Here is a 13362-nt window from a genome sequence, read left to right on the forward strand (position 1 = left end):
TAAGGAGGCTTCATTCAAACAGAGGATGAGGCTGGATTAGGAAACCGAGAGGGGAGTAGCACAGACTCAGCTGGTTGCTAATATTGTACCAACTTCTGGCTAAAATGAATCAACATGTGATTAACTTCAGGTAGGTGGAAAAATATAAAAGTTCAGTAGCGGATATAAGAAAATTTAAAACTATTTCTGGTATAGCATTTGAATGAGTGCATTCATAGTGCTGTGTGCATTCCTTCCTTATTTCTTTTTAAAAGTAAAAGAAAAGTCAAGTGTAGATATTTGAAATAGCTTGACAGATTGCAAAGAGACAAGGTAACAGGTTTTATATCCTTAGGGGCCACACAAGTGAACTAAGTGAGTTGGACTGAAATGACCACTTCAGTGGCTGTGACTGTTCATTTGTTACAGGCAACTTTGAAAGGTGCCAGGAGATTCCCTCAGGGCCTTCCCTGGACAGAAAAGAACCATGAGATCTAGTCATACCAAATCTCCATGGGGAAAAAAAATCACACAATGTTTCTCAAATGCTATTTATTCTTGTCATGGTAGCTACTTCAGATGTCACCAACCAGTTACCAATCTCATTGCTGGGGACACCTTATTAGGACAAGAGTTATTGAAATGGGAAAGGCCGAGAAGGAAGTGAGATTTTATAAAAGTGAAGTACAGCAAAGTTTTTGATTTTTAATTCTTTCACACAAGCATCTTTTCTCTGTGTCCCAATTTCCATGTGGTCTTCTATTCTTTCTTCTGTAAAATGGGTTTATTAATGAGTGTGACCAGTTGGTTAGTTTCCAACATCTCCCACTGGGACCCCAGAACATACACTGTTGAGCTCTGGAATGGAAATATCAGAAAATGCCTTTCAGGGGGCTAGGAGTGAGGAAGATGACATATGTTTGGTAGGACTTAGGGGAAAATTAGAGAGAAAGAAAAAGACTTTGAAGGACACAAAAGGTCTTTGGATTTCCATTTCAAGTAGACAGACTTACCTGCCTAAGGGATAACTCTGATAAACTCTGTTGGCTTTGAGACTGAGTCATGATTCTCAGACCAACGCACTATTTTCAGGTTCAGAAATGATTGGCCTGCCCACAAATACTTCATTTTTTCAGAAACAACATGCTAGCTCTCAACACTGAAATATCTTTAAAAGTTAGGAAGTTGTGATTTTGTTTGAGCAGCAATCACACTAAATTGCAATTTTGTAATCTCTTTTTAGATAGAAAAATACAGCAGTGTTTGGCTGTACTATAATTACAAGGATGTTCTTTCATTGTACATTGTGGATATATGAGATTCAAGATACCCATTCACACTTACAATGGGGCTACTGAAAGCAGCCTGCCTGGAATGAGACACTTCACTGGTTCCTTCTCCACTTCCTGCAGCCAAACAGTTCCCAGCAAGATGATTTAATGGCCCATTATGAACTGTCCTGCAGCGATGGACCCTTAGTTTTGCCATATTGCTGAGGGAGCCGCTGGGGGTGTCTGCAAAAGTCTCATCTTCACAGACAGCATCCTTATAGGTCTCTAACCTCTTGGCTGAGAGAGAAAAATCATAGAGTCATTAACTAAGAGCCACTTGTGAGTTAAATATGTCAGGCAGCTACTTAAAACAGCTATTTCATACCTTCTCTTCCCTCTTTAAACCTAGCCTCCAACACTCCTTCTCCTCATAATCCCCTTAGTTAATGAACTCACCTTATACCTCATCCCTTTTATTCCCATCATCAAATCTACTGACCTACCCTCATATGTACCCATACTCTCTGTCTTTTCCTTCTACTACTATAGATAAAGTTTCCCTATTCCTTACAAATGTCAATCCCTCCCTTTGTGATCTGGATCTCATCCTTCTGACATTCTCAAGGACTTCACCCTTAATGTTTTCCATTCTCTCCTCATTTATTATTAATCCCATGCCTTCTGTCCCTATCTTTCCACTAACATTGCTTTTATCAAGGTCACCAATGAGCTCTATATTGCCAAATCCATTGATTACATCTTTGTCCTTATCTTACCTGAACTCTTAAGCAACAGCAAAGATGGCTGACCATTCTCTCCTTGAAATGCCTCTTTGGTTTCTCTGACACTGTAGTTACCTGGTTTTCTTCCTACTTCAATGGCTGCTCCTTCACAGTCTCTTTTGCTGGTGTCCCCTCTTCTACTCAGTCCCTAAATATTGGAGAGCTATAGAAACCCCTTCCCTTCTCCACTGACATAGTCTTCCTCAGTGATCCCATCTGCCTCATCTCTTGAAATAACACCTGTGTGCACATGACCCCCAAAACTATGTCTTTAGCTTTGAACCCAACTTGGAATCCAGACTCATATATTCCACTTTCCACTTGACACCTCCAATGGTTGTTAGGAGATTCTTCCACGAGAGATCTACCATTTTCTTCCTTTCCACTTAGACAAATTGTAAATGTCTCCAAAGGCTTAGTTCAAATGCCAGCCCCTTGACAGAGACCTCTTTAACTGTATCAGCTCTCATCCATGCCACTCATTGAGCATGTATAGCTTCTATGTACTGAATGCTTCCTATGTGTCAGGCATTTGCCTCATTTAATCTTTAGAACAATCCTCTGAGGTAGGTATTATTAATACCTCTGTTTTAGGAATAAAGACATCAAAACTTAGTAACTTGCCCAATCTCATAGAAGTGGTACAGATCAGTTTTATGCCCAGTTTTGGTTAGACTAAATAGCCTGTGCACTGATTTTTTATGTTATACTTTTTAAAAGTAGAGTCATATACGTTAATATGTATTATTCCTTATATTTTACATGGCTAATTTCTCCTGTTTGATTTCAATGAGTCCATGTTTCATAGTTTAGGCAAATGGATATTTATTAAATAAATAAATAATTATTTATTAAATAAATGAATGAAATATCCCAGGCATTAAGAGAAAGTTGTGGGTTAAGGACTTGATATTAATATTAACTGACTGCCTTCTTTTCATCAAGTACCTGGCTAGGCCTTTATATCAGTATTATATATTCCCATTCCTTCTTCAAAATAATGTCATGATGTAGAAACTATCATTTTCCCACTTTACAGCTCAGGAAACCAAAACCAAGATTAAATAGCTAGTTGAAGGTAGAGCTGGAATTTGAACTTAGGTCTTCCTGATTCCAAAGCCAGTAATTAGCAATGACTAATAGGTTAGTTCATTGGTTCTCAACCAGGGGTGAACTTGCCCACCCCAAGGGAGAATTTGGCAAATGCTGTAACAATTTTTGGTTGTTTTAACTAGGGGAGGGGTGCAGGAGGCATTCAGTGGGTAGAGGCTAAGGATGCTACTGAACATCCTATAGTGTACTGGACAGTTACCTACAACAATGATTTACCCAGTCCAAAATGTCAATAGTGCTGAGGGTGAGAAATCCTTGGACAGCACAAAATTTATTGATGACATGATACCATTTTAAAAAATAGGGTACTACAAAACACATGCAAACATGAAGACTGTATTTCAGGATCATGCAACTTCTAGCCAACATGAGGGAAATCAGTCATTATGCAACAATGTAATTAAATTAATGTCAGATAGCTCAGCTACTACTGTAGGACAAACTTGCTCAACAAGTAGAAATTCAGGAATAGAATCAAGAAGATATGGAATGAGTCAAAAGGAAATACTGATTGAATTTTAATCATTTTGCAGTAAGCTAGATGAAATAAATAAATCTGCAAAGTTACAGTATGATCAGAAAACAAAGCAACTGGAGTACCTTTCTAGACTCAGTGATTGGTTTTTTTTTTTTCCCTCAAAAATTGAGGATTAGAAACAGGGGTTTACTCTCAGACTGGTAAACAAACCCTATCCAACTGGTCATGAGAACTTTTTAACACTTATTTTTAAGTGGGTAAAAATAAGTTCCATGAATGCCTCATAGTGGGACAGGAATTCTAGCCTTCTGATACATAAGAGGAAATACGTGAAGTCTTTTCTTTGTCTTAAGGTAGTTACTGAGTCAACTACATTACATCTTATTTAGTTTCCAATCTCTGTTCTCTACTTAGTACCCTCTTCAAATACCCAGTAACCAATGCATGGCCAATTATTTTCATTAATTTGATTTCTGGCAGAAGTGGTATGAGACTGTGGAACACAGATAGTTTACCACACTTTTCAAAGCTCTCCAAAGGACCGAAAATAAGGGTCAAGAGTACACTCAGCTGAGCTTCCTCTAATACCCACGTATCCTTGATACACAGACCTTTTGCTCTAAACTAATTCCCCAAATATTTCTGGTATTCCAAGAATGCCCACTATCTTCCTTTCATAAGCTCAAACCTTGGTAAGTACAAAGTCTACTGCCCAAAACTGACTACCTGAAAAATCTAAGTAATGTGGGTTAAAAACATCAACTTTAATCTTATAACATATAATATGGTTATGTTTACATATCTGTCTCTCATGCTGGACCAAAAGCTCTTCAAGGGCCAGAGTTATTTTTTATTTTAAAAATCAAAATTCCAACAACAATAATATCAGCCAAACCTCAGAGAGAACTTATTCTGTACCAGGATCTTTCCAGTGCTTTTATATAAATGCTTTGCTCGTTATTTTTATCCACCCAATTCTTTGAGCATATTCATACCTGCCTGGTGAATGTAGGCCCTAATGATGAGATGATAAGATGATGCCCAGCTCATTTAGATAAGTTAGAAATGAAAGATTATAGCACTTCTGTGGCCAGAATTATCAGACTGCTAAGTGGGTGCAAAAATGATCAATGGTATGGTTGGTTTTCATAGAAACTCAACACTCACCATTTTCTTCATGGCAGTAATCAAAGCCTGCCACACTACATCTTCGAAAAACCATCTTATTCTCAGTGAGTGTTCCTGTCTTGTCAGAAAAGAGGTACTGAATTTGTCCAAGATCCTCGGTGATGTTCAGGGCTCGACACTGAACAGTAGAATCCATTTTCTCATTGTAGAAATCCAAATCACTTTGGATGAAATAGATTTGACCAAGCTTGACAATTTCAATGGAAACATAGAGAGAAATGGGAATCAAGACCTAAGGAGAAGAATCAAAAAATTTTTTAAAAGTAAAGAGGGAAAAAGGATGAGAAACTAAACATAGGTGAATAAGTAATAAAATCTTAAAATTCTAGGTTAAGCACAATAAAAATTACCTGTAACAAAATGATATTGGTCCAAAACATATAGAATCCTGCTAACACTGGGGAAATGACATGTCCATCAGTCTCAGGGATATTAAAAAACAGCATGTTTTCATATTTGCTCAGCCAGATTCCATGACCTTTCAAAACATACACATGCATCAAAAGGATACCACACGCATATATTATCCAAATATAGAACTTTATCCTTAAAGAGGGATGAGAATATTTATTTTTGTTGAATACCAATTGTTTCTTTTTTTTCATTCACAATCACATTTATAAATCAGCAGTATTATACTCACTATAACATATTACCATCAACTCTATTCATTTCTGTATATTTGCAATAAACATTATTAAAAACACTACATACATTGGGCATCAACTCCCATTCTCCACCCATATTCTAGTTCCTATGGGGGTATAAAGAGGTATGGGATTTTTCTTTTCTTTTATTATTTTATTTTTTAATTGTTTTTTTTTGAAGATACATAGATCACAAAAAAATGTTACATTAAAAAATATAAGAGGAAGCGGACTTGGCCCAATAGATAGGGCATCTGTCTACCACATGGGAGGTCTGCGGTTCAAACCCTGGGCCTCCTTGACCCGTTTGGAGCTGGCCCATGCACAGTGCTGATGTGCACAAGGAGTGCCGTGCCATGCAGGGGTGCCCCCCATGTAGGGGAACCACATGGGCAAGGAATGCACCCCATAAGGAGAGCCGCCCAGAGCGAAAAAAGTGCAGCCTCCCCAGAAATGGCGCCGCACACACGGAGAGCTGACACAGCAAGATGATGCAACAAAAAGAAACACAGATTCCCGTGCCACTGACAACAACAGAAGCAGACAAAGAACATGCAGCAAATGGACACTGAGAACAGACAACTGGGGGGGGGAGGAGAAATAAAAATAAATCTTAAAAAAAAAAATACAAGAGGTTCCCATATACCCCACACCCGACCCACCCCACTAGTCCCATATCAACACAACCTTTTTCATCACTGTGGCACATTCATTGCATTTGGTGAATACATTTTGGAGCACTGCTGCACCACACAGAAAATAGTTTACATTGTAGTTTACACTCTCCTCCAGTCCATTTAGTGGGTTATGGCAGGATATATAATGTCCAGCATCTGTCCCTGCATTTAGGACACCTCCCAGTCCCAAAATGCCCCCACACCACATCTCTTCTTCCCTCTCTCTGCCCTCGTCAACTACCACGGCCACTTACTCCACACTGATGCTATAAATTCTTCCATTACTAGTCAAAATAGTTCTATAGTAGAATACCAATAAGTCCACTCTAATTCATATTTTATTTCTCCATCCTGTGGACCCTGGGATGGCAATGTCCACTCCACCTCTAACTTGAAGGGGGCTTAGATCCCACATGGTTGATAGATGCAATTCTCCTGCTTGCAGTTATAGGCACTCTTGTTTCCCTGGTAATGAACCCTTGATACTGATGACTATGCTTATGAGCCTGTGTGCCTGAAATTTCAGCTAGGCCTAGAGCTGCAGGGTGCCTAAGAGTTACCTCCTGAGGGCCTCCATGTTGCTCATATGTGGCCACTCTCTAAGCCAAACTCAGCATGTAAATGTATTACCTTCCCCCTAGTGTGGGACATGACTCCCAGGGATGAGCCTCCCTGGTGCCAAGGGATTACTACCAATCACTAACTGGTGATGCAACTAGAAAAAGACCGTGAATAAAAGGGGACATGGTAAAGACAAATAAATTTATATGGCTAAGAGTCTTCAAAAAACAGTCAGGTGGTCATCAGAGGGGTCATGCTTATGCATGACTCAGCAGGATCCCAGAGATAGTCAAAGTAGATACAACCCCAGGTACTGGTCCTCCTGAAGGCTACAGAGACACACAGGTTCTACAATCATGAGAGTTGGTTCTGGAGTTAAGTGCCTTTTCAGTGGGCCCTACTTTGGAATTTGTGTTCCTGAGTGTAATGGAGTTGGACTCAGATGTGACACTTTTACTGAACCTGTGATTGGTGCATACTCAGGAGACTTGAATCACTGGACTGGCAATGTGCCAGCTGGGCCCTGAGCCTCAGCATAGTTGCAACTCCTACTCTCTGGTACACTGGGCTTGCCCAGGTCAGCTAACAGGGAGGTGAAGATGGTCAACCTATTGTTTGTTTATAGAAAAATTGAAATTCAAAGCCTACACATTCTCCTGAGCCTGTCTCTGGTTCCACAAATCTCTTCTCAGGTCCTTGATGTACTATAGCAATGAGTAACTGGATGTGGTTAACAGTAATACTTGCCAGGCCAAAGGATGTGAGAAAGAAGGATGTAAGGAAAAAATTATTGGCAAATAAAAGTTTTCTTAAAGAAGTCAAACTTCACTTTGAAAATAAAATGCTTTAAAATTAACACCTTGCTGAAAAGATATCAGCAAAAAATCTAATTTTACCTACCTAAAGCACCAGTAAAACACATTATAACAAGAAGCAGGACACACCAGAGGACATCTGTATTTGCTCTTCTCTCTAATTTACTGCGCTTATATCGTGGCCCACTGTTGTTAAGCATTGCTTTGGTTTCATGGCCTACATAGAAAATACAGTATGTCAGAAAATGTTCAAATTGAAAGTAGATAGTAAATATCATATTTAAAGATCTCTCTGGAAGATAATTTAACAGAACATAGTTACAAAGTATATTTTACCAGGTTAGTCTGCCTTTACAATGCATTGAGATAAACAGATCAATGACTAACTTTGTCAAGACAAAAATTTTTTTTCTGCAAACTGCATTTTGAATAAACGGAAAATATTAACTGGTAGAAAAGCACAGAAGAGACAATGTGGAGAAATTATAAATTTAACAAACCTGCGTAAACCACAATGCCCACAACAGCTTCTGTGTTTCTAATGGTGCATCCTCTAAGTAATAAATTTTCTTTACTGAGACCCACACGTTCTTTGTTGGAATGTTCTCTATAAGAAAGACAGTACACATTAAATTTTTTTGTATTTTTAATCATTATTTTTTAGAGAAGTTAAAGGTTTACAGAAAGCAGAGTTCTCATATATCCACCCTCATATTTGAAGTTTTGTGCTAGTGTGGTAATGTTGTTACAAGTGATGAGAGAATATTATTATTATTATAATTGTACCAATATCTGTAGTCCATAGTTTACATTAGGGTTTACTATTTGTGTGTGCAGTCTGATGGTTGTTTCTTAAATTTTATGTACCATCTAAAATTTCCCCTAACAATTCAGTAGTGTTGATTATGTTCACAATGTTGTATTACCATCACTACTATACTATACATTATAAAAAATTTTCCATCACCTCAAACAGAAACTCTGTACCCAATTAAGAATTAACTTTCCCTTCCCTAGCTCCACCCTATCCCCTGATACCTGTACCCTCGTTTCTGACCATATGAATTTGCTTATTCTAATTATATCAGTGAGATCATATGATATTTTCCTTTGGTGCCTGGTTTCTTTCACTCAACATGATGTCACTTTTGAGTACGGAAGTGGGGACATAAAAATGTCATGGTTCTCGGCCTTCCTTGACTTGGATTAATAAGGTGGGAAATTTATAGGAAAGGTTATACATGCTATAAAGGCTCAAGGGACACCAAATGCTACATTGCTGAAGACTGGGTGTTGCTTGCCTAAGCATGCTACATGGAAATGTGAATTCTGGGATTTGATTTCCTCATCTGTACAACTAGGAAGTTGAATTAGATTAAACCCAAGGATACTTCTACCACTCTGGTCCTATCTTTATACATAAGTGTGTAGGTATGAAAGAATATAAATATACCCTATAAAATAAAGTGCCTTGGTGAAATGACAAGTCTGTTTATTATTCTCCTTCTTTGTGTATGAAGACTTTTCTGAAGCATTTTTATTTTCTTTCCCTTATAATTCCAGATAGCAAGGATAGCAAATATACCGACAATTTTCATATGTAAAAAAGAAGCAACAACTTACAGACTGAAGTTAATTGCTTAGAAAACAATAAATTAACTAAAATTAATGCTGAAGTTAAAGGGACATTTTAAAAATATGTGAAAAATTATTTTTTGCTTATTTAAACATTTCAATGGTTTTACTCTCTATTTTTCCCATTATAATAATTTAGTCAAGTAATTATTTTGGTAACTTTAAAGCTGTTTACTACAGGAAGTTTAAACATACAAAAGTGGAAAGAAAAGTATAATAAGCACCTATGTGCCATCAGTCATCACTCAGCTTCAACAATGTCAGCATTTTGCCAACTTTGTTTCAAATGTCCTTCCACTTTCTTCCCTCCTACATCACATCATTTCACTATAAATACTTCACCAGGTATACGGGGCAGATAAGAACTTAAAATATAACCACAGCACCATTATCAGCTTCAACAATATTATGACCCATTCCTTAATATCTTCTAGTATCTAGTTTTTGTTCAATTTTTTCCAATTGTCATGAAAACATGCTTTTTAAAAATAGTTGTTTTGTTCTAACCGGGGTCAAAACAAGGTCTACACATTGCACTTGGTTGATATTTCTCTAAATTTCCTCTCCCAAGAAATTGGGTCATCGAGTTTATAGAATTTACAATCTAGATTAAGCTGATTGCATTTACCGGGTGGTAACAGTTCACTCGCCCTACTCTGGGTTTCCCCCCAGGCCATTCTTTGTTGAGAAAACCAGGTTGTTTTGCTTGCAGAGTTTATCACATTTTAGATGGGATGGACTGCATCCTTGAAGTGGTGTTGAACATGCTTCTTGAGGCTTTTTGTTTCCTGTGAACTCTCAAGAGCTACTTTCAGAATCTGATGAGAGAAATGAATTCTCTCCCTAGAAAGTGACAAACATATACATTTACACACACAATTTCAGGGGCTTCACAGATCTCCTGAAGCTGTACATCTCAGGTAGAGAACCTGGACAGAGGCTTGATCAGATTCTTGTAGCTTAGGATACTTCCTATAGCATACCATCAGGAGACCCAAGATCCTGCCTTGCCCTATGGTTAACGACCTTAAGATTTGTGTTGTTAACCTTAGCCTTTCATTTTAAAGTTTCCTATCCATCTTTCATTAAACGATTTTAGCAGCCACCACTGGCTATTGACTAGGATGATCCTTGATTTCATCAGCATTGGAAATGGTGATATTCCAATTCTATCAAGAACTTTTTCCTCATCAGCTAGTAAGTTACTCTGAAATACAGTTTATTCTAGCAAAGCAGGAAACTTATTTTGGAATATTTTTGAGCTTCTGCAGGATAAGAAGTTGACACTGAATACTGGAAAGCAATAGTGGTTGGAAACTTATTGCATTTTTCTTCCAGACAAAAGCAGATAGCTCTGACATAACAAAATCAAAAGGGCAAGTAGCTGGCTCAGTGGATAAAAATAATTCCACAGAAAATTACTGTCTCTACTTGGGTGGATTCTCTCATTAAACACTTCCCCAAAAGTTGCTGAATCCCACACTCAACATGGGCATCAACAGAACAGACCCAGGACATTGGATCACTAGGGGAAGGCAGAAACTGAGAAAGGGGAGGTGAAGTAGAAAACACCTTTTGGTTGCTTTTTTTTTGTCTGGATTCTTTCATTCAACATAATTATTTTGAGATAGATCTATGTGTAATTTGTTTATTCCTTTTTATTGCTATATGAATATACCATGATTTGCTTATTCCTTCACCTGTTGATGAACATTTGGGTTATTTCCAGTTTGGCTATTACAAATAAAGTTGTTATGAACATTTGTGTACAGGTTATTGTATGGACAATTGCTTTATTTAACTCTTGGGTAATTACTTAGGAGTAGGATGCTGATCATACAGTAGATGTATATTTAACTTTTAAAAAACAGCCCATTGTTTTCCAAAGTGGTTATACTATTTTACATTCTCATGAGCCATGTATGGATTTCCATATTTGGCATATGGTCAGACTTTAAAACTTTGGCCATTTTCATAGGTTTGTAATGGTAGCTCATTATGGTTTTAATTTGAATCTTTTCACATAGTTATTTGCCATCATCCATATATTTCTTTGCCGAAATGTCTGTTCAAATTTTTTGCCCACTTTTAAAAAAAGTAAACTGTTTGTCTTATTACTGAGTTTTGTGAATTCTCACATTTAGGAACACAAGTCTTTATCAGATGTATGCATAGGAAGTACTTTCCGCGAGTCTGTGGTTTGTCTTTTCATTCTCTTTTTCAAAGCAGAAATTTGTAATTTTGATGAAGTCATTACTTTGTTCCTTTATGGATTGTTCTTTTGGTATCATAGCTAAGAAATCTTTGCTTAACCCAAGGTAACAAAGATTTCCCCTGTTTTTTTCTAAAAGATTTATTGTTTTAGGTTTACATTTAGGTTGATGTCCTATTTTGAGTTAATATTTACATATGGTGAAAGGAATGGATCAAATTATTGCAGCACCACTTGTTGAAAAGACTAACCTTATCTACTGATTTGTTTTTGCATCTTTGTTTTTTTTGAAAAAACAACAAAAACTCCAGCTGTCTGTTAATGTGTGAGTCTGTTTCTGAACTCTATAATTTTTCCATTCATTTATGTATTGTCTATCTTATGCCAATACTACACTGGCTTAGTTACTATAATTTTATATAAACCTTAAAATCCTTCAATTTTTTTCCAGTGTTGTTATTCCAGATCCTTCACATTTGAATTTTAGAACAAGCTTATCAATTTCTAAAAAGCTTTCTGGAAATTTTATTTGGATTGCACTTAATCTATAGATCAATTTTGGAGGAAATGACCTCAAAAAAATATTGAGTCTTTCAACTCGTGAACAATGATATTATTCCATTTATTTAGGTCTTTAATTTCTCTCAGCAATACTTTAGCAGTTTTCAGTGCATAGATCTTTCACATGTTTTGTCAGATTTATCCCCTAATATTTCTCTTTTTTTGATGCTATTACAAATGGTATTTTTAAATTTTACTATCAGACAGTTGGTTGATCAGATTTGTTTGTTGTTTAACATCTAATTGATGAAATATCATCAAGTTTTGCATGTTGATCTTATCTACTGCAACATTACTAAACTAATTTATTAGCTTTAGTACTCTTTTAGAAAAGATTTAATCAGATTTTCTACAAAGACATTACATCATATGTGAACAAAAGACAGCTTTACTTTTTTCATTCTTATTTGATGCCTTTTATTTATTTTTCTTGCCTGGTAGCATAGGCCAGAACATTGGGTACGATTGAATCAAACTGATAAGAGCAAACATCTATTTTTTGTTCCTAATTTTAGGGGGAAAGCATTCAATCTTTCACATCTAAGTTAGATTAGCTGTAGGTTTTTCATAGATGCACTTTATTAGGTAAGATAGTTCTATTTCTAGATGGCAGGAATAGAAATTAGATCTTGTCTAATGCTTTATCTACATCTATTATCCTATTTATATTGCTGCACTGGATTTGCTCTAATTTTGTGTAGACATTCACATCTGTATTCATGAGGTTTTTGTCTTTCCTGTTATGTCTGTGTCTGTGTTTTTGTATCAGGGTAACCAGCATCATAAAAGGAAGTGAGAACTTTTCAGCCTCTAAAATGTTCTCACAAATCACCACTATGAAGGAGGTCTAATTGTCTCCTCTTAAAAATCAGAAACCTAAGGATCAGAGAGAGTAAAAAACTTGGCTCAAGGTCATAAAGCACTTAAATGGCAGAAGCCAGGCCTGAAAGTAGATCAGAACCCAAACTCTACATTGCAGCAGGGATGTGGATATCACATAAGGATTCCAGAATGAAGCCTTCCATGGCTTTGTATATTCTTAGACATGTTTCCAAATCATTGGCTAACTTTTGTTCACCAGAATTGTGTCCATCTGCTACTCTGCAGAAGGACACCATGCTATTATGTTACTTAAGTTGCCAGTTATGTCTAAACACCTTCATCTAAACAATAACATGTCTTGGGATTAATACAGAGGTCATGTAAAATATCTTTATATGACTGAAAGGGATTCTAGGATTTTAAGAACACATTTGCTGTTGTTGCTGTTCTTAAATTATATATAGGCAAATGCATCAAATCATTAAAATAAGATAAATTTATTGGTGACTAAACATGTGGCCTTTGGCAACTTAATTTGAGTACACTAGACAAAAGTTTTGTTGAGTTAAATATAATTGTGACACACATTTGCACTCAAAATCAAAAAGGTAAGTCATGTAT

General features: G+C 36.7%; 1 protein-coding gene across 1 annotated transcript in view; it reads right to left on the reverse strand.

Annotated features, from left to right (window-relative positions):
- The window catches only part of ATP10D (ATPase phospholipid transporting 10D (putative)), a 111110-nt gene that overhangs the window by 42722 nt on the left and 55026 nt on the right, over positions 1–13362 (reverse strand). Inside the window, 5 exon segments of the mRNA XM_058299069.2 lie at positions 1324–1547; positions 4791–5043; positions 5162–5289; positions 7597–7728; positions 8012–8118. Coding sequence (XP_058155052.1) covers positions 1324–1547; positions 4791–5043; positions 5162–5289; positions 7597–7728; positions 8012–8118 — 844 coding nt within the window.

The sequence above is a fragment of the Dasypus novemcinctus genome, chromosome 1 (assembly GCF_030445035.2).
Source record: "Dasypus novemcinctus isolate mDasNov1 chromosome 1, mDasNov1.1.hap2, whole genome shotgun sequence".
NCBI classification, from domain to species: Eukaryota; Metazoa; Chordata; class Mammalia; order Cingulata; family Dasypodidae; genus Dasypus; species Dasypus novemcinctus.